Genomic DNA, 26,585 nt, shown 5'->3' with positions numbered 1-26,585 from the left:
GGATCTCTCCTGAAATCCCAGAACTCAGGGGCTGAGGCAGGAAAAGCAAGAGTTGGGGGCCAGCCTGGGCTGCAGGAGAGAGCCGGCTCAAAAGAACCTAAATAGGTAAGAAGTATTATTTTAAGAAGGAAATTTACCAGTTAGGGATCTCTGTTTTCACAAGCAGATATAACAGGACGGAAAGAAGATCATCAGCACAGACGGTCTCCAAATTCACTGCAAAGGGAGACAGGCCACAGCCGCCATGAGACCCAAACGGAAGGATGAAACCCTCCTCCACCAACCAAGGCCAAACCCCTGCTCTGGGGAAATCACACTCCAGGCAGCAGAGTCCTGAACAGATGTCAGGGTCAAAGGGATAAAACAATGTACAGCTAGCTGGGTGAAGCAGCACGAGCCTGTCATCCCGCTTCGGGGAGTCAGAAGCGGGAAGATCCTGAGTTGGAGACTGGTCTGGCTACGTGGCGAGTTCCAGGCCAGCCAGGATTACATAGTGAGACCCTGACTTTAAAAATTAAGAGAGGGGCCAGTGAGATGGCTCAGCAGTTAAGAGCACCTAGGTAAAATAAAATAAAAATTAAATTAATTAAAAGAAAAAGAAAAAAAGGCCAGATGAGACAGCACGCATCTGTAATCCCAGCAGTGGATGAGCTGGGGCCAGCCTGGGCTACATAACGTGCGTGACCCCCGTCTCAAAACATCAACAACAGAACCTAACTAAGTAAATGTCAAACAGTACAGAAAGACAGACCACGGATGTCCCAGCCACCTCTGCCACTCAGTGTCCCTTCTGAGAGAGAATCTACTTCCCGAGACGGTTCATGAACCCATCACTCAGATGTGGGTCGCCCCCACCTCCACCCTTTTCCTTGTTGCTGCTGGAGGCACACGGTAAGTTTGCTTGGGTATCCCTCTCAGGATCCTCTTTGCTTCCTTTGTTTTAACTTTGTAATGGGGCTCTAGGGGTGGAAGGGTTCATGAACACCCAGCACGAGCTCAGCCACTAAGCGACAATCCCAATCCCTACTTTACTTTTACCCTTTTTTTTTTTTTTAGTACATATGTACAAAATGAGGTGAGCAAGTCTAACACCCATCCCCACCCCCAGCCCAGCCCAGCCCAGCTGAAGCCACTGCCTTTGTCTCTCAGGTTTTGCTGATCTGCTTCTGCCTTTCCCAACCCCCAGGACACTCCCCATGCAACTCCAGCCCCTTTGAGGTGTTCCTCCTACAAAGACCTTCAGGTCTGCTGCCTTGCCCAGCCGGGTCCCTTCCCAGCACCAACCTCTCTGGCTGGGAGACTGTGTCATGAGCTGGACCACCTTCCGCAGACACAGCAGCTTCTGCTGTGGGGATGTACACTTGTTCAGCTGTCCCAGCTCTCTCTTTGCCCGAGGAATGTTGAAGCTGTGATTTACAGAGTAGAAATTTCAGGCCCAACGCTCTCGTCCTGGTCGTATACCTGCTTAGACATTTCTTACAGCTTCAAAGAATGGCCAACGAAAACAGACCAAGAAGTACTTTGATGCAGGTCGGTGGTGTTCCGCCCAGGCTTGCAGACAAGAGAGCTTCGCTAGGAATTCAAAAATATAAAAATCCAGAAGCCCGACCTAGAGGTGCCAGTCTGTGATACTGGCACTCGGGAAGCTGAGGCAGAAGGATTACAATTTCAAAGCCGGCCTGGGCCAGCAAGGCACCTGGAGTATATAGAGAGATATTATCTCAAAAAAAAAAAAAAAATATGGGCTGGAGAGATGGCTCCATGGTTAAGAGCATGTAATGTTCTTGCAGAGGACTGGAGTTTGACTCCCAACATCCACACTAGGCAGCTTACAAGTGCCCATGACCCCAGCTTCTCTGGCCTCTGAGGGCACCTGCACTCACATACACACATCCACGCAGAGAGACGTGCAGACACATAATGCAAACAATAAAATAAAAATTTAAAATAATATGGGGCTGGAGAGGTGGCTCCATGACTACAAGCGCTGGCTGCTCTGGAAGAAAACCTCTATTTGACTCCCAGCATCCACGTGGTGGCTCATTACTGACTCTAACTCTAATCCCAGGAATTCCGATGCCCTACCCTGGCCTCCAAAGGTACTATACTGCACACATGTGTGCACATACATGCAGGCAAGACACTCATACACATCAAAATAAAATAAAAAAGAAGGAAGAAATTTTACGTGGCAACAAAAAAACATTAACTTTTAAAAATTGAATAAAAGCCCAACACGGAACTAACCCAAGTGTGAGGAGGGGCTTACGCATCGATACCTCAGATATTTTTACCCAAATCAGACTTACCTGGGGAGTGAGAGCCTTGGTGGCTGGGTTCTCTCAGAGTGGCAGGGGAGGGCACATGGCCTCTGTGTGGGGCCCAGCTGAGTGAGTCACGTGCCCACCTGAGAATGGGTATACCTAGCCCTCTTCCCCTTAGCTCCCACCCACAAACACGGGAAGGGACCACTACAAGGCAGTCATGGCTCAACTTCGGCCGTCTGGCATCATTGGGACCAAGTGTACAGCTCTTTGTTTGGGACCACATCTCATCAGTGGACCTCACGGCTGCCGCGTCACTCCTGCCGAGTGTTGGAGAGATGGCACCCCAGCCACAAGCATGCTGAGCTTCCAAAGCTATGGGAACTCTCACCTGAACTCAGGTTTCACGCCAATGTCTTTCTGCTGGAGATCTTGAAGGCTTCTTGTGATTTTGTTAAAGGCGGCATCCTAGCAAGAGAGTTCAAATTTCTTTCATTTAAGAGTTTTGTTTGGTTGGCCGGTGGTTTTGCAGGGTCTCTCTACAGAGCTCCAGCTATTCTGGAACATGTCATCTCAGGTATCCACAGGAGCCAGAAGATGCTAGATCTTCCAGACCTGGAGTTATGCAATGCTGTAAGCTAGGAACCAAACTTAGGTCTCCTGCAAAAGCAGTGTTGAACTACCGCTCCAGCCCCGACACTTGGAATTACTTGGCTTAATGCTCTCATCCTGGAGAACAAAGACTGCAAACTTACCTCGCTCGCCTCCATGGTCCCCACGTATTTGAAGATCAGGTCGTAAATATCATGATGGACATACATCTGTGGAATCGACAGACGGAGTCTTGTGGCGTGTATCGGTGACCCAGAGCATCCCAGCCGCTGCCCTCCACTCTCTCCTTACCTCTACTGCCTGCTTCATCAGGTTCATCTGGGCCTCCTGCTTGGCAAGAACCTTCTAGAATTCAAGAGAAACCCTGGTTGAGAGTCTGGGTCTGCACATGTGCAGACTGCTGTTGTTCTGTTTAGACCCGAGCTTACCAGGTGAGAGTCTCTGAGAAGCTGCTGGAGGCATTTGGTGTAGAGAGCATTTACGGAGTCCTGGGCAACACAAAACAGAGCAGAGAGGGGAGAGCCCTTTTACCACCAAAGCCTGGGTGGGCAGCACCCAGGGTGACCGGCTCTAGGGCCTATGCAAATCGTCTTCTGAAAGGGATACTCAGCTCTATGCAATTACATTTTATTTACAGTGTGTCTGAAAGACCACACACACACACACTTGTCAGGCCTGGTGGCAAGAGGCTTCAGCCACTGAGCCATCTGGTCAGCCCTCCACTTCTTAACATACTAATCTATGTGTTTACACGTTTGTGCATGCAGAGGTCATAGGTGAACCTCGGGTATCAGTTCCCACATTCCGCCTTGCTTAGAGGCAGGACCTCTCTTTCCTGTTTGCCACGATGCTGACTAATTTAGGCTATCTGGTTTATGCACTTCTGGAGGATTCTCCAGTATCCATCCCCACCCACCCACCCACCCACCGGCCCCCCCGCCCCCGTCTCCTCTCCTAAGCGTATTGAGGATACGGACACATGCAACTGTGTCCGGCTTTTATGTGGGATCTGGGAATCTGAACTCAAGTTGTCTACCCACTGAAGACTTCTCCTGGTTCTCAATTATTTTTCTAAAAAGTGCATATGAGGGGGAAAGTTCTCTTTGAGGTCAACACAGATGGCCACACTAAGCAGGAGTTTTAGTTTCTATATGATACTCATTTTTAGACTTCGCATAGATTTTTCACTTCCCGAAGAGCCTTACGCTGCTTGTATAATAGAAACATTTTTTTTAACAAACTTCCCCACCATGCAGTAGGTGCCCAGGGGAGCTCTGGAGCAGACAGAGTAATGGTTGGCACTGTTGTGACTGACAGCAGACAGCCAGGCAGAACGAGAGACAAAGGTACTAACTATGAGATGGCGGAGGCTCTTTCTTTCACATTCTCGGAATGTCCAGTGGAAAGACGCGATGTGCTTGTCGAATCTCTCTGAGTGTCTTCCCAAAAATTCTCTCACATCTTCGATGGTTTTCAGAGAGAAAGGATCTGAGGGTGCTGAAGGTTCTTCTGAGAAAAGACAGTGAGAGTCAGTCTGGCTAAAGTTTTCAGTTTCCTGACCGATGGGGTGGGGGGTGGGGTAGGGGTGTTACTTTATTCCCCCCATTCCAGAAAGATCTAGAACATACACACACATACACACATACACACATACACACACACACACACACACAGACACACATACACACACACATACACACATAGAGACATACACACAGACATACACACACACAGACACACAGACACAGACACACACACACACAGACACAAACACACACAGAGACACACAGACACAGACACACAGACACAGACACAGACACAGACAAACACACACATGCTCCCATCCCAAGAGAGGATGGCCCAGGACCAGGGAAGAAGGTAAAGAAATAACCTCATTCAAAATATTGCCCAAGGGGTTGGGGGTTTAGCTCAGTGGTAGAGCGCTTGCCTAGGAAGCGCAAGGCCCTGGGTTCAGTCCCCAGCTCCGAAAAAAAAGAAAAGAAAAAAAAAAATATTGCCCAAGAGCAGCCCAGTTGCAGGAGAGCCTAGAATGCAGAAGACCACACAAGGTCTTTTCAGGAAACAAAATGACAGTAATGTGTGATCCTAGGGACAACCCATGGGGCTGAGGTGAAGCCAGCTCCAGACAATTCGGCTTCATGATGCATTTGGCACAGGGGCTGTGCTGTTTCCTGGGGCAACTAAGCTAAATCCATTGACAACCAATGAGCTCTCAGAGAGGCAACCGTGCAGCAGCTTTAATAAGTCCAGAGGCTGAGCCCAGACATAGCCAGTGCTCCAGCTCTGCACAGCTCCAGGGACAATCCTCCTCAAGGCTTGATGGGAGCGTGGAGGCCTCTGGGCCTGGAGTCCTATCATAGCCACCAAGGCAGCTGCAATCTGCACATGGCCTCAATGAGGGAAGACAAAGATCAAGTCCCGAAGGGGACTGTGACAGTTAGACAGGTCCCTAATGGGCTCTTTGATATTTGTGTGTATGTGACATTCAAGCATTTAACAGCTGGTGTGTGTGTGTGTGTGTGTGTGTGTGTGTGTGTGTGTGTGTGTGTGTGTGTGTTTGTGTTTGTGTGTGTGCGAGCATATGCACGAGAGAAAAGGTCAGTCCTCCCTCTGTACCTGATGTCTCCCTCTTCTCCAAAGGATGAGCGATGCAGAGAATGCTGAAACTCTCTTCCTTTTCGTTGTAGAAAGTCTCTTCAAAGAGGATGGGCACAGAGAGAAGGCAAGCAAAGCCTGCTCCTAGCTTAACCCTGTTTCCTTCTATGAGGACAGCCTGGAATGAAGAAAACATCACTGGACCAGCCTAGGGTGGCCACCGAGACCCTTGCAGCCTCCTCCTGGAAGGTATTTAGGTAGAGCCTGTCACTCTGCCCCAGTGTGGGTGAGCTGAGCATGTGACTAGGAAGCAAGGGACAGATGTGGTGAGAAAATCTGCGATAATTATGTGCCAAGCCTCATGAGCCACAGAGGGATGTCAACCAACTGAGAGGGCTGATAACCCTCACCCTCTCAGATCTGCCACAGTATCTACAAACCCCACAGGCTCTGGCCCTGCAGACCAACCCCAGTGGGAAGAGTAATTAGAGTGGCCTGGACCCCTGACTGGATATTAGTTGGGGGGAATGGGGCCAGCCTAGTGCAAACAAAATGTCTACCTGTTAGACTCTACCTGCCTCCATTAAAAAACAAACAAAACGTATACACACAGCTCAACGTGGCAGCTCATGCCTGTAATCTCAACACCTGGGAGGCTGAGGCAGGAGGATCATGCCAGTCTGGAACATACAGCAAAACTCTGTCTCAGAAATCAATAAATATGGGCTGGGTCTGGTGGTGCATGCCTTTAATCTCAGCACTTGGAAGGCAGAGGCAGGCTGATGTCTGTGAGTTCAAGGCCAGCCTGCCCTACAAAGTGAATTCCAAGTCAGCCAGGGCTACGAAGTAAGACCCACCTCCCCCACCTCAATTAAAAAAACCACAACAAAAGAAATAACGCAGTGGGATACAGACCTGAGAAGGGGTGTACCAGGGACCCCCCAACCGGTAGGCAGATGATTCCCTTGGCTGAGAAAAGGAGGGAAGAACTCTAGCCTTCCCCCATCCCTCCATGACAGAGTCTGGATTCCACTCACTATTACCATGACCCCCAGTCTCAAAGGCTCCCTAACGAAAGCAGGGGACCCATAACCTTTTCCAAAAGCTGCTATGTACACATAAAAACCAACATCTGATGCCAACAATGTAAAGGGCTGAAAAACGGGTTATTTTTGTCTCTGTCTGCTCCACGCCACATCAATCCTGGGCCACCCTAGAAGAAGTGAGTACCTTTCCATCTAAGGTCTGAAAGTGTCCTTCCGTGGGTACCAAAACATAGGACTCGAACTGGCAGGAGGCCTGCACGTTGCTCGGCAAGCTTCCTCTGCAAGGCACTAGGACCTAGAAAGAGAAGGAAGCTCGGTAAGTGCTGTACTGAAAAGTACAGTGTGACTTCTGTCTCCAAGGAGCCTCAGCAGGAATCCGTCCTGCTGGGGACTTGCTGGAGGATGCCAACTTCCTCGGAAAATGGTTCTAGTTAAAGGGTAGAGGCGTGGCTCATTACGAGTGGCAGCAAATGCTTTTTTTTGCTCCCTCCCATCCCTACCACTTCACCAGCCCTAATTTGTTTAATTTCTTTCCTTTTTTTAAAACGTTCTTTTGAGACAGGGTCTCTCTATTATCCCTGGCTATCCTGGAATTCACTCTGTGGACCGGGCTGGCCTCAAACTCACAAGAGCTCCACCTGCCTCTGTCTCCCAGTGTCAGGATAAAAGGCGCCCACCGCCATACCCAGCTCAACTTGTTTAATTCGCAGCAGACTGGAAGGCAATATGGTGAGCCCCACACGGTCTCCAAGCAGCCTCAAAAGTTAGGAATTCGGTGTCCAGTCCTGTGCCATCGCTGTCTGTACGCAATCTCTAGGCTATTTTGAAGCAAATCCCAGAACGTTACATAAGGTAGAGAAGTGACTCATCCACATATATTTTTAACAATGCCTTTCTGAACAATGATCCTTGTTTTTTTTTTCAGTTCTGGGGACCAAGCGCTCTACCACTGAGCTAAATCCCCAACCCCACAATGATCCTTTTTTAAAGAAACAGAACACGGGGCTGGAGAGACTGCCCGGCGGGCGGTTCCCAGCAGCCATGTCAATCCCAGCTATCCAACGCCCCCTTCTGGCCTCTGGGGGTACTGTGCACACATGCACGAACCCACACACAGACACGCACACATACACATTACATTCGAAAAATAAAATTAAAAGTTGAAAAGCAGAACCACGATGCATTGTCACGCACAAATGCCCCCTGCAAATTTCCTAATTCCCACCTTTTTCTTCTTAAAAACATTACTTTTGAAACATCTTTTAAAATCTGTTGTACAAATTCTGCCTGAATATGGTTATTTATGCACTACATGCATACAGTGCCCACCGAGACCAGAAAAGGTGAATCCCCTGGACCTGGAGCTACAGACCATCATGACTCCGTGCGCGTGGTGGGAACTGAGCTCAGGCCCTCTGTAAGAGCAGTGGGTGCTCTTAACCAATGGCCTCTGCTCCAGCCCAAGTGTTCACTTTCTGATGTTCATGCTTTCACTGTTTATGCTCAGGAAAAAAATAAAACTTCCTTTCACGTGTTTAAACTCAATTCTGTGGCATTTGCTGAACTCCCTTGTGAGTCCCCAGCACTAAATAAAAAAAAAATATATACATGGTGACATATGCCTGTAACTGGCACTCAAGAGCTCCAGCAGGGGCTGATGCGAGCAAAGTCAGCCTCGGTCATGTAAGGCAGACCTGGGATATCATCTCCAAAAAACATAAAAATAAATTAAATAAATAAACTAATTAATTAAAAATCTAAAATTGTATGCATCTGTTTATGTTGAAAAAAAAAGATTCAACTTTATTAACTTAGCATGTGTGTGTGTGTGTGCCACAGAGGCTGGAAGAGATTGTCTAATTCTTTGACAGCTATAGTTATAGGCATTTGTCAGCCAGCTGATATGGGTGCTGGGATCTGACCTCTGGACTTCAGGATTGAGGTGAGCTGCAAGTGTTCTTAACTGCTAAGGCATCTCTCCAGATCCGAAATCTCAATTTACAACAAAAGGGAGGTCTCTGGGTATCAACTTCGAAACGGGAAACAACTCCCAGCTCTGTGGGGCCCCAGGACTAAATCAAAAGTGCAGCTCACTCTAAGCGCACATACAGAAGACCCTGAAGACTGAGCGAGGGTTCCGGCAAGCCGAAGGCTAGAAGCGGTTCTGGGGCATGCAATGTCAGACTCAGAGGCTTTGTACCGGCCTCGGCTGTTGCACTGAGGAGGGGAACACACCGTCCATCCATGGGACAGGCCTGCTCCTGGCCTTCATCTGGTTTCCACGGGACCAGGAGTGTCTGTGTGTTCTGAGAAACTCTACCCTAATTACACGCACATCCTGTTTGCTTGCTGGCACAACCTTCCCGTGCCCAGCACCCACCATGCTGGATTCACATCAAGCATGCCAGTTAGAGTGAGTGCCATGCATTCACCGAGTGACCAGGGCCCCTCCAATTTCACACATTTGCCCTTCCCAAGTTTCCTGACAGACCTGGAAAGGAGGCTAACCCCTTCCAGGACCCCATACAACAGAAAGCCACCCACCAATAAGCTATAAATAACCCCAACCCTTGTTTTGTGCCTGTGTGCTTGTTTTTTGTGGCTGCTATTTTGAGAGAAGGTCTTGCTATGTAGCCCAGGCCAGCCAGACCCTCCCCCTCTGGTGCCTACCTGCTTTCTTTTAATATTTCTGACAAGCAAATGGACCCATCCTCCAGGTCTCACTGGAAACCTGGACAACTTTCTCAAAGCAGCTGTCATAAAAAGAAACAATCTGCTTTTCCTTTCAGCCCTTGCTCCCAGAATGACTCTGGGACTGGTTATTTATTAATAAATGCCTAGGCCAAAAGCTTGGCTTATTCCCTGACCAGCTCGTAACTTATTTAATCCATTTAAACTATTTGATGTCTACCATTTGGTTAGTTACCTCTCTCCAGTCCCAGCCACTTCCTTCTTTGTGTCTCCTCCGCGTCTCCCTCAGCGTCTCGTTCCAATCTCTCTCTCTCTCTCTCTCTCTCTCTCTTCATTCTCTCCTCAATCCTGCTACTGCAGGTTTCCGTCAGTCTCCCCTAGTTCCTGGGCAAATCTCCCTCTTATTCTCTCACTATTTCCCAGAATCCTCTCTTCCTGCCAGCGTCCCACCTCCTATTTCCTGCCTCAGCTCATTAGCCATAGGCTTTACTGACAGGTGATGCTCATAAGAGATTCTACAGTCCTCCCAGTGAGTGACTCCATTGTGCAGTAAGCCACCATTTAGCTGCTCTATGCACCAGACTGCGGTGAGACAACGATCCCTCCCACAGCTGCGCAGCGTCTGCTGAGCCCAGCAGAACCTCTGATAATGATCAACTAACTTCTCCCAAGCCTGGCACTGTTTGAGCCTACAGTCTCCTGGACCGCTTTGACACCGGGTAGTAGCTGAACCTAAGTCTGTGTCAATTCTGCTATGCTTAGAGTCATTGTAAAATGGGACCCTCAAAAAAAAAATCGGTGGGTTGTCAACTTAAGAAAATGTAGCCATCTGTAGTGACCCAAAAGCCCTGTAAGTATCCTGCATAAATTCATTTTACCCAGCCAGATGAGTCACCGGGTAGGGGTGGGGGGTTGGTGCCTCACCTTGGGGGTAGACCGTAATTATGTATCTCTCCTACTAAGTCAGGAAACAGCTGTCCCTGGATGAGAGTTCCCCAGAGACAGACCTGCCCAAGCCACTCTCAGAAAGCCCCAAGTGCATTATTAGCCTGGATAATAAGCACAGAGGTAACTATTAGAGCAACGTGGGTGTCACAGGTCCCTGTGACTGAGGGGTGTGGAAGAAGGCATTTCCATGGTGCAACCAGGGGCAGGAAGAAGAATCCTCCCAGGAAAGGAAGCCCTGGAATGGGGCCAGCTCCAGCAGTGGCTGGGCTAGGTAGGGGACCAGTCAGGCTTCCCCCATCAGCTGCCACACCCATGCCACAGCAGAGCAGCAGAGCAGCAGAGCAGGGTATCCCACCAGAGTGGCTGTAGGGAAAACTGTCAGAGATGGCCGATACTCCAGAAATACATTTCTTTTTTTTTTTTTCTTTTTTTTTTTTCGGGGCTGGGGACCGAACCCAGGGCCTTGCGCTTCCTAGGCAAGCACTCTACCACTGAGCTAAATCCCCAGCCCCCAGAAATACATTTCTTATTCCACCGTTTTTAGTTCATATGTTTGACTGTTTTGCCTATGCGTGTGTAGGCCTGCACACTGCATTTGCACACATTGCCCACCGAGGCCAGAACAGGGCGTCAGATCTACTGGAACTGGAGTTACAGACAGTTGTGAGCGACCACGTAAGGACTGAGAATCAAACCTAGGTCCTGAGATCAGCTGTTAACCACTGAGCCATCTCTCCAGCCTCTCTCTTTTTTTTAATTCCCATGGTTACGGTTTGAATATAAAATGTGTCCAACAGCTCACATCTGAAATACTTTGCCCACAGCTTGCACTGCTGTCTAGGAGTCTGCGGCCCCTTTAGGGGTTAGAACCTGGAGAGTGGAAGTAGGTCACTAAAGTGGGGCCTTGGAAGGTCATAGTTGTTTCTGTTTCTGGTCCTGCAGTCTGCTCCCTCTCCCTCCATCATATGGAGACACCCGCCAAAGCGCTCCAGTCATCGTGACTACTCCAATGTTATGGAGCACAATCCTCCAGAACTGACCCCGAATTAACCCTCCCGCCTTAGGATGGTTACGGCTGCAGAAAAAGGTGAAGACTCCGATCTCCAGGGAAGATTCTAGGCTGGTTAATTCTTGGCCCTGGGGGCAGGCTCTTGGAACAGAAATTAAACGCTAAGCCGTTGATCCCACATTGCTCTCTCAGAACTGACAGGAAGGATGAGGAACTTCGTAGAAGCAATTGCAATATTTTTTTTTTCTCACGGCGCTAACAAACATGTGGATCACACTGCCCTCGAACAGCTATGGCAGGGGGTCAGAGTGAGCCGTCCGGCTTCAGCCCTACCCTGAGTTGATTGCACTGGTACAGTAGTTCATCCTACAGTTGACTTCTGCAGGGAAGCTGGTCTCACCCAACAGGGCCAAGGAAGGCCAGAAACACATCACCACCAAGAGTGGGCCAGATGGCTCTGTGGCTCTCAGAATGGGCTGGAGCAAAGTCCTATTTCGAAAGAGAGGAGGTGAGCACCATGGTGCACACACGGCTGGGATCCCAGTATTGAAGTTGGGTCATCGCATGCTCTCATCACCGAGCCTTCTCTCCAGCCCCTTGTTTGTTTCTTTACTTATTAACCAGAGTTTTATGAGCTGAGTCTTGCTATGTAACATACGCCAGCCTCAGACTCACATGTTTGAGTTGCTTGCCTGTTTTGTCATGTTCCGTCTCTAATTTATTTATTTATTTATTTAATAATGAATTCTATGGCTTCCAAAATCCAAATAAAAAAAAAAACAAAAACAAGCAAACAAAAAAATCTCCGGTTAAAACATATGAAGGAAAATACTAATCACAAAACCCAGAATGAGCCTCTAGAAAAGCAGGCTCCTGTGGGCAAAACAAGACACAAGTTAGTTCTGTTTTTCCAGAAAAGCCACCATCAGCCGGAGGTTGACCTGAGCTAGCTACACTTCTCCTTTGGTTCACATCCTCAGAGGCCTGACCTGATCAAGTCACCACACAATAAGAGAAGTGGAAGCTCAGTGAGAGGTGAGAAGGGAGCAGGACACAAAAGCCAACAGGGGCTTCCCAAGCAGTCAAAGACAACACCATCGCACTCAGACTGCTCAACCTAAAAGGAAGGGTAGAAAAAGAAACTGGGGAGGGGGGGTGTCTCTGAGGCTAAATCAGTCAGTGAGATGCAAGACTGCAATTTAAGCCGCAGAACGCATGTGAAAAAGCCCGACAAAACAGGTCTTGTGGTGCATATATGAACTCCCAGCACTGAGAGAGCAAGAGAACCCTGGGATGGTAGGATCAGCCTAGCTGTGTAGGTGTGTACTGATCCAATGAGAGACTCGATATCAAAAACAAGAGCTATGTAGTCTGAGGAATGTCATCTTAGGCTGCCCTGTGACTTTCACATTCACATACAAATTTGCCTTCATACACACAAATTCATACATAAGATACTAGGATAGTTCAATGATAGAGCCCCAGCCTGGAATCCCCCAGTGAGGGGCTGGGGGCATGGCTCAGTGGTAGAGCTCCTGCCTAGAATCCCCCAGTGAGGGGCTGGGGGCGTGGCTGAGTGAAAGAACACCTGCCTAGCATGTACAAAATCCTGATTTTCCTCCTTGTCACTGAATAAAAAAAAAAGAAAAAGAGGAAGGGAGGAGGAAGAAGAGGAAAAGAAGGAGGGAGAGAAGGAGGGAGAGGAAGAGAAGGAGAATGAGGAAGGGAAGAAGCAGCAGCTGCTGCCACCACCCACTGTCCTGTTTGTTTTTTTGTCAACTTGACTCAAGCTAGAATTATCTGGAAAGAAGGACCCTCAACTGAAAAGAGGTTTCCATCATATTGGACTGTGGGCATTTTCCCTGATCAACAACTGATGTGAGAAGGCCCAGCACACTGTGGGCAGTGCCGTCCTTGAGTGGGTGGTCCTGGGCTGTGTAAGAAAACAGCTAAGCAAGCCATGGAGAAGAAGCCAGAAGGCAACTCCTCTGTGATCTCTGCTTCAGTTCCCGCTCCAACTTCCCCTCACGACCGGCCGAGATGCAAACCAGGACAACCACTAATGTGCTATATGGAATGTTCCCCCACAGGCAGGCTCATGTGTTAGAGGCCTGGTTCCCAGCTGGTGGCCCTTTTGAGAAGGTTCTTTAAGCTTAGATGTGAGGGGTCTACCTGGTCAAAGCAGGTCACTGGCAGGCATGCCTCTGAGGACTAAGCTGGTCCCCAGTCCCTCCCTTGTTTCTTCCTTCCCGATCCCTAGGTGAAGAACATTCTGCATCCCAGACTTCCACCTCCACACAATGTTCCACCTCACCACAGGTCCAGAGTCAACATTCACGATACGGACAGAAACCTCTGACACCACTGGTCAGCACCCAAGTCTGCTCCACTAGCTGCTTTCTGTTAGGCATTTTATCATGTTATCAAGAAAACTGATTAGACCTCCCAACCCAAGTACTGGGAAGATTTGCAACATCCAGACACTGGGGGTGGGGGGGTGCGCGCCCCTACTCCAGGCAGCAGAGGTCCCCAATGCCACCGTTGCTCCTGAATGCCTTTTCTATTCCTGATCCCTGGCCGCCCTGGAGGCTTTTGACCTGTGGCTATATAGCCTAGTCTCATTTCTGTGGACAAAACACTCTGACTGAAAGCAGTGTAGAAGAAATGGTTTACCTGACTTACAATTTTGTGGCCCTGTCCATCACTGGGGGGGCAGGGCATGTGAAGCCAGGAAATCTAGCAGGCAGTCGCATTACATCCACTGTCAAACAGCGAGAAACAGACGCCCACAAGCAGCCTGCTTGCCGCTGCCATCTACGGGTAGCTCATTTTCTTCACCCTTCAGCACTTCGAGACTCACGGAACAGTGTGGCGCACAGTGGGCCGTATCTTCCTGGATCAATTAGTAAGCAGACAAACCCCACCACAGATATGGCCACAGGCCAGCCTGATCCGGATAATTCCTCAATTGAGGCTTTCTCCTCAGGTTGTCTTAGGCGTGTCGAGATGACGTATGTTGAACTAATTATTAGGCTGGTGCTGAGAACTGAACCTGGGTCCTCTGTGGAAGCCGTAAGTGCTCTCAACCAAGGAGCACTGAAACGGACCATGCCCCTGTGTGCGCATTCACACGTTCCCGGCTTCCACAGGAGAGCACCCAACTGAAGAGGAGGACTGCTGAGCACCAGGGGAGGACTATGACACCTTCGTTCTAAAAGCACTCACAGACCACAAGGAAGTACGAAAGCTGAGTGCCAGGACAAAGGTACGATCCACCATAGACCGAGGGGCAAGAGTTTGGAGACACGATGACAGCCCCAGGATGTGTGGCTCATTTTATGCCAATTCGATACAAGCTGGTATCATCTGGGAAGAGGGAATCTCATTGAGAAAATGCCTCCATAAGATCTGGCTGCAAGGCATTTTCCTAAGTAGTGACTCAGGGGGGAAGAGCCCAGTCCATTCTGGGCAACGCTATCCCATGGGCAGGTTGAGCAAGTCATGTGAAGCAAGCCTGTAAGCAGCACCCTCTACGCCTCTGCACCAGCTCCTGCCTCCTCTGCACCAGCTCCTGCCTCCGGGATCCTGCTGTTTGAGCTCCTGCACTGCCTTCTTTAGTGATAACGGTGACATGGAAGTGTGAGCCAAATAAACCCTTTCCTTGCCAACTTGCTTTTCGGTCATGGTGTTTCATCACAGCAGTAGAAACCCTAAGACACCACACTTCAGTCTCAGAGGGCTTCATCTAGGAAGGAGCTTGAGGTGGCCCCTCACTGTTCGTGCACACATCCAGCATGGGGAAACCAACCCCCTTTGGGGGGTGGGGGGCACAGCACAGGGGTTCGTTAAACACCACAGCTCTGTAACTGACTTCCTCTAAATGTCTCAAGAGCCTGCTACATTTCTGACGCTGCTCACACTAGAAGGCCGGTAGACTTACAATGCCATGGATCTGGGCCACTTTACTGCACAAGTCGGGGCGCCACTTCTGAAGGGCCAGGTAGAAAGGGTTTCTCAGGAGATCTTCATCATACAGAGCCATATGGACTTCAGGGGGATCCACGTGAGCTTCCTGGAAGGAAGAAGGGAAAGGTTAGGTTGTGAATAGAGACAGGACTCTCGCTACATCCTCATCAACCCGGAGCTCGCTCTGAAGACCAGGCTGACCTTGAACTCAAAGAGATCCACCTGCCTCTGTCTCTCAAGAGTTGAGATTAAAGATTTTTTGCCACCTCACCTGGCATAGCCGGCTGTGGTTTTTGGTTGTGGTTACCCACAAAAGCCCATGCGTGTACGAGCACACAGCTTCCCCCGCCCACCGCCCCCCGCCCCAACTCTAAGGCCTCACGCTTGCTAGGCAAGCACTCTACCAATGACCTAAAGGCCCAACCAATTTGTTTTTTGTTGTTTCGCTTGAAGCCAGGCCTCACTATGTGTGCAGCCCAACCTGACCTCAAAATCAGGACCCTCCTGCTGCAGTGTCCCCCAGCTCTGGGACTTTAGTAGAGTCTACACCCTATGCCCATCTCTCTCCATGGTTTTTTCATCCTGAGCCAGCCCTGTGGCCTGACCTAACTAGCTATGGTTTCTGAGCATCAGCCTCAAGGACTCTTGTATGTTCCACCCTCCTCCTCAATATACCCCAAGGTAGCATGCTGGGAAACTACCCAAATAAGGAAAAAGCCATGGGAGGAGGGGGTGTAGAGGAGCCCATATGATCTAATGAACCGAGCCATGTGTGGGCGGGGGGGGGGTGCAATCTCACGGCTATGCCAATGGAAACATCCAGAGATTAATGAAACGAGGGCAGCTGGGAGCTATCTAACTTGGTGACACAGCAAAGGCCACCTGAAACCAGGACCCCTGCAAGTCCACAAACACAGTCCCCGTAACTTCTAAAAACCCTAAACTTTCTCACATTTCCGTCTCCAACAACAGATCTGGGTTTTATTTCTGTCAATGCTATAAATCAGCAGCTAATTTCATTTTTCCATATGGTAAGCGACTGTCCAACATCGCTCTTGGCACGGTCTCTGTCTTTCAAACCAGTTGGGAAAGTTGTCTGGGCCATGCTCCCAAGTCCTTGTGTGGGCCTGTCCTATTTCCACGATTTCAGTGGTCTAGACCTGGGCTGCTCAAAAAGGGGTAGGCAAAAAAAAAAAACTGTAATTATAGACACAGACCATACGGTCAAATGGAAATTCTTACCGCATTTGTTTCGTTTAGAAATTTTTAGTGTATTTGGCTTTTTTTGAGCTATTACATTTTCTACTTTTTTTTTTTTTTTTTGCTTTTGCCCATAGGGGTGAGGGGTGAGCGACGTGTGCTACAGTGAGCACGTGACCGTGAGAGGGCATATCCCAGGAGTTGGTTCTCTCCTTCCAACATGTGGGCAGGTTGTGGGGGTGGATTCAAGGTTACTGAGTGCATTGCCTTGCCAGCCAACGGTACGTGTTTTTGTGACACCCTTATGACCTCAAACCCCTGGGCTCACGTGATCTTTGCAACTCCACTCTCTGAGCATCTGAGACTCCAGGCGTGCACCCACCATGCCTGATACGTACATAATACAAATGTCTAGTAGCCACATTAAAAAAAAAAACCGCTAAAATTGTTTTTTTTAACAGTTTATATAATGTAACCTATCCAAAATATACTTTCAGTAAATAATCATTACTTTAAAATTAAAATGAATGTGGCCGGTGAGATGTCTCAGTGGACAAGGGAGGGCACTTGCTGCCAATCCTGATGACCTGAGTTCAATCCCTGGGAGAGAACCGACTCCTGCAAGCTGTCTTCTAACTTCTTTTTTAAATTATTCTTTTCGTTATTTTTTTTTAAGCGCATGGGTGTTCTGCTAGCATGTATGACTAGGAATCATGTGCAGGAACCATGTGCGTGCCTGGTACGTGTGGAAGCCAGAAGAGGGTGTCATAACCCCCTGGAGTTCTAGAGGGTAGTGAGCCACCATGTGCAGCTGGCAATTGAACCTAGGTCCTCTACAAGAGCAGCCAGTGCTCTAACCACGGAGCCACCGCTCCAGCTCCTGTCCTCTGCTTACTACACATACACACAAGACCAAACTCCATCTACCCAGATGGAAAAGTCTGCCTGACAGACAGCCATACAGGCCCAAAAACAAATCTCTTGGCCCAGTGAGAGCTGAATTGACTACTGGCTCCACTGGAAACTTAGCTCCTCCCACAGGAGGATATAAGGGAAGTTTTAAGAAGAGCTAAAATTTAAAAAAAAAAAAAAAATAATCCTTCCATGGGCCCCCAAGGAGACCTCGGCGACAGTTCAGGTGTTTGATTCATTGAATTCAATTATTGCCAGAGTCAGATAATCCTCTTACGATCCCCCAAGAGAAGCAGAGAATGCAATTTTAGGGGGACAGAATCATAAGGGAATAGCGTTCCTCCTGGTTTCTGATAGTTGGTTCCATGGGGCAGAGTGTGACAGCCGAAGAAGATGCTTCGGATAAAAACCATTTGAGAAACAGGATGTGCATGATGTCGAGATCAGGCTGGGGAGGGTCACATGACGGTGGCAAAGCACCCAAACCGCCACTCCCCAGCAAGGAGATATGGCCAGAGAGGAAAAGGAACAGCAGGGGATGGAGAAGACATTGTGAGGAGGACCAAAGCAATGCTAAGGATTCAGGAGGTTGAGGGTACAGTTCATAGAAGTCTTAAGAAAGCAAGACCAAGATGCTCTTGGCCATCTCTGACAGACCTCCAATGAAACTGACAGAGAAGTGAGTAGCATTAGTCAGAAATACCAAATACCCTGAGCGTGAGCTACCCGAGGCCAGCTACCCTGTGAACAAGACAGCCATATGGGGCTTCGCATGGGTCTGAACATCCCACCAGATAGCATGCATACTTCGGTGTGGTTTTGTGGTCTTCAGCTGTCCTGACAACCCGGACGAGTCTGGGTAGTGAGCAACCATCTGGGGCCTGGGTACAGCCCTGCTCTGCAGAATCCAGCACGGGAAATCTGTGCCTCCCAGAGATGTACTCCTTGCCAAGTGTATCAGGAACCCTTAGAAGTTCAGAACCAAAGACCCTAACCAGGCGCGGCACGCTTTCTAAGCAATGAGCAAGGCCCTCTAAGTGATACGTGATTCAAAGGGGGGTGGGAGTGGAGGACAAGACGGGAACAGTTTCTATTCATCTATTTTTAATATCAACGGAAGCACGGGGATGTAGTCTGTGCTTTCTGGTCCCTAGTCCTTCTGGCCTTGTAATAGTCACAGATGGGGGCTATATTGTCCTTAAATCCCATGTTAAAGCGCTCAGCTTTAACACCCACATTCAGCTCACTGTGAGACTAATAGGAATCGAGAGGACGGCTGTCTCTCCCAAGTAGGTGAAGGGTTAATCCCAGGCTACAACCACAAAGGTAAAAATAAACAAGGTGCTCAAAGCTGGTCAAACTGGAACCTTCGGTATTAAGGAGAAATGATCAGGGAGCCAGTTAAGTTTGGAGGGGTATGGCCACTGCTCAGAATTAACCCATCACCTTGCTCCCGGAGTTGCAGATGGAACGGCCATGTACCCATCTCCCTGCCAGGATCTCAGGTAGATGGGCAGGCACTCAAAGAGCCGGGTCTTAGTAGCTCCCAAAGATGGTCAACACATTAATCCAGATTCCTCTGAACTGACTCCTCTCTAAGTCTGTCATCTATAATCATTTGGTCACAGTCCTTGGCACCCCTCGAAGAGGAAGATGTTACTGGACACCAACCTAATGTCACTGACTAATAATCAGGGAGTGTCCTAACAGCACAAAATCATTGAACGGCACCCAGACAAATCAATAACAAAAAGCCTGCAGCGGCCTGGTATGAGGCTAGCACAGTCTGGTAAGCAAATGGAGGCCCAGTTATGACCTTGACCCCAGTCCCTGTGCAGACACCACTGCTGCTCTCCTAGGAATGCTGCCTGCCGGATGACTCAGGTGAGACATCAAGGCTGGGGGAGCTTGCCCGAGGTCTAACCCAGGAATACACCTTCACCCAACTTCAACACCCTGGCTGCTTTCCCAACAACTACTCTTCTGCCCATCCTCTACCTCTGCCTCTCAGATTGCACACATACCTGTCCTGGTGAACCACACCCAGGTGACCTCTCCAACATGGAGGTCTATATAGTATTCTTCTGTGTTTCCTTCTGCCCCACCCCCACCCCCAATCAGCTGAATGGTCCATTTGGCCTTTGTTCACTTTCGAAATCCCATCATTCCCCATCCCCTACAGCACCCCAAAGGGATGAGTTTCCCCCCCACTTCCACCCATTTGGTCTCAAAACCCATGGGGGTGGTTCCTGTGTGGCTGAAATCACACACACACACACACACACACACACACACACACACACACACCCCATACCCCGCCCCCCAGAGAATGGTCAAGTCCTACAGCATCCAAGTTCTGAATGCAAATGGACAGCTGAGCTGACCAAAGTAAGTGGGGTTCAGGGCTCTAGACCCTGTCGGTTGATACCCCACCACAGCCTGCACTGGAGGACTCTCAAAACTCTAATATGTGCTTCTTTCACTCCGGGTCAATGGGAAGTTTACAATGGTCAATGAAAATAGGAGCATCTCTCCACAGACTGAAACAGAAACCCCAGTCACTAAGCACTACGTCTGTCCAGTCTCACCAGCCCTCTTACCCTGAGCCCCTTACTCCTAGTAAGTGTCAACTTGCTTCCACTGCCACCCTCCACTGAGTGTCCACCTCCCCTGCAGCTGAAGGAGAGGCTAGAGGGGTACCGCCCGGCGCGCGTGCATCTAGGTAGTCCGTTTCCAACCAAGAAACTGAACAGACTCTGAGTGATTGAACGCCTCTGGGTACCTGAGTTTTCCATACCTACAGGACGAGAGGACCTCGCCACGTGTAAAGCAGGCAGGGAAACCCTCTCCACTTTCAGCCCCCGCGGAAACTTAATCAGCTGGCCTAGACCTGTGCACACAGCCTCCTCCCTCAGTATCCAGTTTGGCCACCGGAAAACCTTCCAGGCCACATGGCCTGGGTTCTGCCCACTGCCCCAAGTCCCAGCTCCGGGGGACTCGGGCCTGCCGTGGAGCCCCAGGAACAGATGCATCCCTCTGGACGCAGTGGACAACGTGCGCGCCACGCTGCGGACAGCAGAAGAACGGGAGAGCTAGGAGGCTTAGCCCGCAACGGGTCGGGGCGCGGGGGTGCCCAGCAGCCCAGCCTGGGGATCCAACTCAGCGCAGGGAGCCCCTCCCCCTTCCGCTCCCAGGCCCCGCCCGACCTCGGCGCCCCCAGAGAGTAGGGAGGCGGTGGAGGACACCCGCAGAATACACTTACTTAAGAGGCTACATAGTTTCACCTCTGTGCTACGACAGCACTTCTCGGATCCTGGGCTGGGACCTGAGTGCCCACCACCCGGGTGCGGTGGCTCCACTCTTCAGCTTACCTCTTTACTCCGCCGTTGGGCGGAACCCTGCTCCAGTCTGTCCAATAAGAGGTCATCTTAGCCGAGACTGACACGTAAACAGAGCAATCGTTAAGTCTAGTTCAGTCGGGGGTGGGGCCCAGGCGACTCCGCGCTTCCTACTCAGGCTAGCCCCGCCCAGAGTCAGGGAGTGCGCGTGCCCAGAATTCGAGAGGCGGGACCTAAGGAAGATCTGATATTAGGGGTGGGGTCCAAGCTGGGTCCCTGAAATGGTGTTGGACTGCGATGAAGAAAGAGAGTCCCATCTAAGTAACAATCCTACCAGGCCGATCGCCCTGTGCTGCTGGTGATGCAGACTGGAGGTGCCCAGTCTTCCGAGTCATCCTACTCTGTTGCCTACAGGGTCTCTCGGTCCTTTCCCTTCACTAGCATAGGCTCCGATAAGCTAAACCTTCTTTCTACCTAGTCTCACTTTTCCTAGTCTGCAAAGTAGTAAAAAACAAAACAAAACAAAACAACTTGGATTTGCATGGCGCTAAGGTTCCAGAATTATAATGGAAGGGAGAAGAGGAAAAGCTACACTTGACCTCTCTGGACTGGGCCCCGCCTACCCCTGGTCCAGGGATGTTGGGGGAGGCGGGGGGGGGGCGGGGGGCGGGGGGCGGGAGGGCGGGAGGGAGGAAGCTCTCGGCCCAGACAGGCGGCTGGAGGCGTGTCCTAGAAAACGATCCTGCTGCCCTTGGCCAGGGCTAAGGCGCGCGGCTCAGCTTGAAGACTTGGGGTCGATCAGGATGGGGTCTGCACTCTGGGTTTCTCAGGGAGCCGCCGTGAAAAAGAAAGTTATGCAAAGACCCTACGCGTGACTCGGAGCGCGTCTGGGGAAAATGGAGGAGCGTTTGGGGAGCAGCTAACCAGACTACCTCTGTCTGTGGGAACGACAGAGGTGCATGTCGAGGGTCTCTGGAGAGCTCCGTTGAGAGCAGCGGCGAGGACATGAGGAGCATTCAGTCCGCTCTGCCCAAGATTGGCATCAGGGCTGGAGGCGACCTGCGACGTTGAGGGGTGCAAGTGGGGCACCACCGCCGGAGGGCAGCGCCATGGCCAGAGAGGAGTGCAAGGCGCTGCTGGACGCGCTCAATAAGACCACAGCGTGCTACCATCACTTAGTGCTTACTGTGGGCGGCTCCGCGGACACACAGGACCTACGCGAAGAACTGCAGAAGACCCGCCAGAAGGCGCGGGAGCTGGCCATGGCCACCGGCTCCCGGTTGACCGTCGCACTCCGCGACCGGAGCTTAGCTACCGAGGAGCGCGCGGAGTTTGAGCGTCTCTGGGTGGCCTTTTCGGGCTGCCTGGACCTGCTCGAAGCCGACATGCAGCGCGCACTGGCGCTGGGAGCCGCCTTCCCGCTGCACGCGCCGCGCCGGCCACTTGTTCGCACTGGGGTGGCCGGCGGCTCCTCTGCTGTAGCCGCGCGCGCCCTGAGCGCCCGCAGCCTGCGGCACGAAGCCGAGAGCGACTTCGACGTCGCCGATCTGCCCCAGTTGGAGCGCGAAGTCCTCCAGGTGGGCGAGATGATCGACAACATGGAAATGAAAGTCAACGTGCCCCGCTGGACTGTACAGGCGCGACAATCGGCGGGCGCCGAACTCCTGTCCGGTGCCAGTGCCGGAGCGTCCTCCGCGGGTGGCATTTCTGTAGAGGAGCGCGCAGGACCCTGCGACCCCAGCAGGGCCCTGGCTGCCACCGTTTTCAGCGCCGTGCTGCTGGTGGCTGTGGCCCTCGCCTTATGTGTGGCAAAGCTGAGCTGACTGATATCCAACGACCGTCCGCTGCCCCTTCTCTTTCCAGGGCATGGGCTTGGGGTTTGAACCGTTAAGGAGAGAGGTAGTGAGCCCGGATGTGTGCGTGTGAACATGATCCTCTCAAGGCCCACCTCTGCCTGGGCAAAACATATTTTGGTTTTGTTTTGTTTTGTTTTGTTTTTAACATGCTGGCCCAAGAGGAGTTAACAGCACAGGGCGGTCAGGCCATTACCTCTAATGCCTGTAGGAGCTTTACCTCCTATTAATAGAAATCGGTCCACAGTGACCTCTGATCCCTTTGGGTTTGATGGGTTAACACATATGTCCCAGGTTTGGTGCCCTCACACTGGTTGGGAGCTCTCATTCTGCTTTAGACGAGGCAATTTGGTAAAGGTGTGGGGGGTTGTATAAAGCATGGGGGGGCATTTTGTTCCCTAGACAAGAAAGCAATTGTAGTAAGATGTGCGTGGGTACCTTAATCCTTCGGGGCCTAGGCTTTGGAAGAGTGTACTGAGAGAGGTTCATGCAAAGTGCTTTCTCTGTGGTACACTATTGCGCTTGGCAGAGATTGCCTATTAGTCACCAGGAACTGCAGCTCTGAGAGGCTTTGTGTCGTGACCCCATTTAGGGTTACAACCAAAAAGGTTGCTTCAATTCGATGTGGTGTATCCACTGCACACCTGCCGCAATTGAAGACCGCTCCCTACCCATCCCTGGATGGGGGAGGAACAGGATGCCTCTGCTTTGGGAAGGGCCCTACTGAGATGTAAACAGTCACGTTCTTCTTCTCACCGGCTTACTTTATCCCAGAATTAGACCACAGTGTTCGACCCTTCTTTGTGGGAGGGCTGGGGAATCCTCTTTGAAGCTCTTAATCCTATCTATCCCCGGAATTTACTCAATAGCCAATCGGAGCACTAGTTTTTCTAGAGAGCTGCCCAACTGTCTGACCCCCATGCTACAGGGAAGGGCGAGGTTGGTATCATGGGTAACCAGGGGCTGTGAGCCTGGCAGCTGAGTTCGAACATAACAAGTTTAATTTGGAATTTAAGGAGCTACACACACACACACACACAATCTGAAAGAATGACGTTAGTACATTAGTACCAAAGCTGGGTTGTTTTTGTTCGTTTTTGTATAAAGGAAACTGGGCCACAAGCTCATATAGGACTTTTACATTGTACATGTAGTCTACTACATGCATGTGTATGTGTAGTCTACTAAATATGAATCTGCATCTATTTTTTTTTCAAAAACCTATACCCTGGAGACCAGATAGATGGCTTAACATTTAGAAGAATGTATTGTATTGGGACATAGTGGTGCACACTTTTTTTTTTTCTTTTTCTCGGAGCTGGGGACCGAACCCAGGGCCTTGCACTTGCTAGGCAAGCGCTCTACCACTGAGCTAAATTCCCAACCCCGTGGTGCACACTTTTAATTCTGGCACTTGGAGGGTAGAGGCAGGAGGATCTCTGAGTTGGAGGGCAACCTGGTCTAAATAGTGATATCCAGGACAGCCAGGGCTACATTGAGAGAACCTGTTTCAAACACACACACACACACACACACACACACACACACACACACACACAGGTATTGCATTTGCAGAGCAGGCAAGTTCTGTTCCCAGCACCCACCAGCAGCTCACAACTGCCTGTAACGCCAGGCCCAGGAGAGGTCTAGCATCCTCTTCTGAACTCCTCAGGCACTTGTCCTTACAAATACACACTATACACACACACACACACACACAGAGAGAGAGAGAGAGAGAGAGAGAGAGAGAGAGAGAGAGAGAGAGAGAGAGAGAGAGAGTCTGGATAGAGACTGAATTTTGAGATCATAGCTCAGACTGCCAGAATCATCCACATAAAAGGCAGAAACAGCCCCTGCTTTCCGTGGGTAAAGGATGAGACATGAGAAATACTGGCGGGGCTCCTTCAAAGTCCTGGGGAATGGTACTGAGCAAGCGGATGCATTTAACTTTCAAATGGTTATTTGGAACGAAAGCAAAGATTCGCTTGGCTCAAAATGGGGTTTCTTTTTGACCTCTGAAAATGAGAAAGAGGGGTCTGGACTGATGGCTCAGTGTTTAAGAGCACTGGTGTCTTTTCCAGAGGTCCTGAGCTTGATCCTCAGCAACACCTGGTGGCTACAAACTCCTGCACTCTCAGCCCCAGATAGCCCAACATGCTGGTGGTGCACACAGATACATACAGGCAAGGTCCCATAAACACAAGATGGTGGGGTGGTGGTATTGGTGGGGGTGATGATGATTTGTTTAAGGGAGAAAGAGGACCAGGAGTATTCTTTACCAGGTCAACTTGGGAGTCTGGTGGTCACAAGTAAATAGGGGCAGGATTGCTATCTGGGCACCTAGTTTTAGGCACTGCTTCCTACCTCGAAATAGGCCACATGCACTCTCTTCACACACATTCTGGTGCCTCAGAAAGGAAAACATGGAATCTTTGCAGGTGTCTTTGTGCTTTTAAAAACGACCCACCGGTCTTACAACCAACTGAACCCTTTACAATAATTACCAATAAGAGTTCTTGCCTCCTCTGGGTTAGGTGACTCTGATTAGGTACCACTTTAAACCTTTTTTGTCCCTGCTTGCCCAAGATGCATTTAGAGATGATGTAGAAACTTTTAAACTCTGCCTCCCACATAAACCACAACGTGGGGTCTTTGTCACCTTCTCTAGAGACTCATCTCTCAGGCAAGAGAAGTCTGGAGTCATTTGGTGACATAAGAAATCTGAGAACCGAGGTTGGGGATTTAGCGCAGTGGTAGAGCGCTTGCCTAGAAAGCGCAAGGCCCTGGGTTTGGTCCCCAGCTCCGAGAAAAAAAAAAAAAAAAAAAAAAAGAAAAAGAAATCTGAGAACCAGTTGGGGAAGATGTCCTGCTATTCCTTAGACTGAAACTCTTTGTTCTTATCACGGAGTTTTCTAGTGGCTCAGCAGCTAAGCTACTCTTACAAAGGACTGTGGGTCAGTTCTCAGCCACCAGTTACTCCCGCTTCAGGGAATCTGGCGCCCTCTTCGGGCCTCCATCAGTATCTGCACATGCATGGTGACAGACACAAGTAAAAATACCTTTCTTAAAACTGTTCTGTAGAGTGTACTGATGACACAAGCCATCTGGCACTGAGCAACTCATTAACACAATGTTTGTCAACCTTTCCAATGCTGCCACCCTTTAATACCATTCCTAGTGTTGTGGTGACACCCGCCCCGCCCCCGCCTCCCTCCCCCTCCACCATAAAGTTATTTTGTTGCTTCAGAACTGTAACTTGCTATTGTTATGTATTGTAATGCAAATACTGATATGCAGGATATCTGATGTGGGGCTCCTGTGGGGATTGCCACCCACAGGTCGAGAACCACTATGTTAAGAGCAACAGGGACAAACAAGCTTACTGTTGCCACTCTCTCTGCCTTAGCCATTCTTTGGATAATTTAATTAGCTGGGTCATCAGATGTCCACCTGTTTGCGATGGTTCTTAGGTGACTGCAATTCATTGCAACTTTGCAAAAGGGCTGACTTGAGTAAACATTCCTCCGGTAGACCTGCGAACCCAGGAAATTTACTGAGATTGAAAAATGTTAAACATGAGGTGAATTCCTTGGTGTTATGACGCTGTCTAAGAACACTGCTACAGGACATAGGCGTAATTGCTTTTTGCCTTGAAAAACTGGCTATGTTTTAACTAATATGTCTACTTGTGTTTGTGAGCTAGCTCGCTGATAGGATCCTGATTCTATTCATCGACAAGAAAAAATTCAAAATGCAGCATCAGTTAGGCTGGGTTTTGTACAGGCCCCCTACTTCACAGTGATGCAGGAAGATCACAAGTTCAAAATTAGCTTGTGCTACAGTGTGAGTTCAAAGCCAACCTGAGCAACTTAGACTCTATCTCAAAATAAAAGAATGAAAAGAGGGTTGGGGCTACAGTGCAGTGGCAGAGCACGTGCTTAGCATGCTGGAAGTTTCAGATTCAGTCTTTGTACCCCCCCCCAAATGTATTAACTAATATTGAAACCTTGGGGTGTCAAGGCACCTATCAAGGGAATGGGCTCTGAGTCAGCAGTGGACTGCTAATGACTACGATAGTCATATTGCAGCAAGAACATGCCCAGATAATTATTTCTAAGACAGGATCTCAC

The 26,585-nt window shown here is 49.9% G+C and overlaps 2 protein-coding genes across 5 annotated transcripts in view; one reads left to right on the top strand and one right to left on the bottom strand.

Moving 5' to 3' along the window:
* Ankrd27 (ankyrin repeat domain 27) overlaps nt 1–20,632 on the bottom strand; it is a 52,248-nt gene extending 31,616 nt beyond the window's left edge. The window contains 11 exon segments of one of the 4 annotated variants that reach the window (NM_001271264.1): nt 138–216; nt 1,285–1,406; nt 2,656–2,732; nt 3,020–3,085; nt 3,168–3,221; nt 3,305–3,364; nt 4,231–4,385; nt 5,514–5,670; nt 6,723–6,833; nt 15,127–15,258; nt 20,527–20,632. In NM_001271264.1, coding sequence (NP_001258193.1) covers nt 138–216; nt 1,285–1,406; nt 2,656–2,732; nt 3,020–3,085; nt 3,168–3,221; nt 3,305–3,364; nt 4,231–4,385; nt 5,514–5,670; nt 6,723–6,833; nt 15,127–15,228 — 983 coding nt within the window. In that variant the 5' untranslated portion in view covers nt 15,229–15,258; nt 20,527–20,632. 4 annotated transcript variants of the gene reach the window in all.
* Nucleotides 20,633–21,711: 1,079 nt separating this feature from the next.
* On the top strand, nt 21,712–22,425 carry Rgs9bp (regulator of G protein signaling 9 binding protein). Its single transcript, NM_001109142.1, is given in 1 exon segment — nt 21,712–22,425. A coding segment is annotated over 1 exon segment (714 nt).
* Nucleotides 22,426–26,585: the final 4,160 nt, after the last annotated feature.

This window comes from Rattus norvegicus, chromosome 1 (genome assembly GCF_021556685.1).
Source record: "Rattus norvegicus strain SHRSP/BbbUtx chromosome 1, alternate assembly SHRSP_T2T, whole genome shotgun sequence".
NCBI classification, from domain to species: domain Eukaryota; kingdom Metazoa; phylum Chordata; class Mammalia; order Rodentia; family Muridae; genus Rattus; species Rattus norvegicus.
The sequence above is the reverse complement of the archived record's forward strand: the minus strand, read 5'-3'. Positions and strand labels throughout refer to the sequence as shown.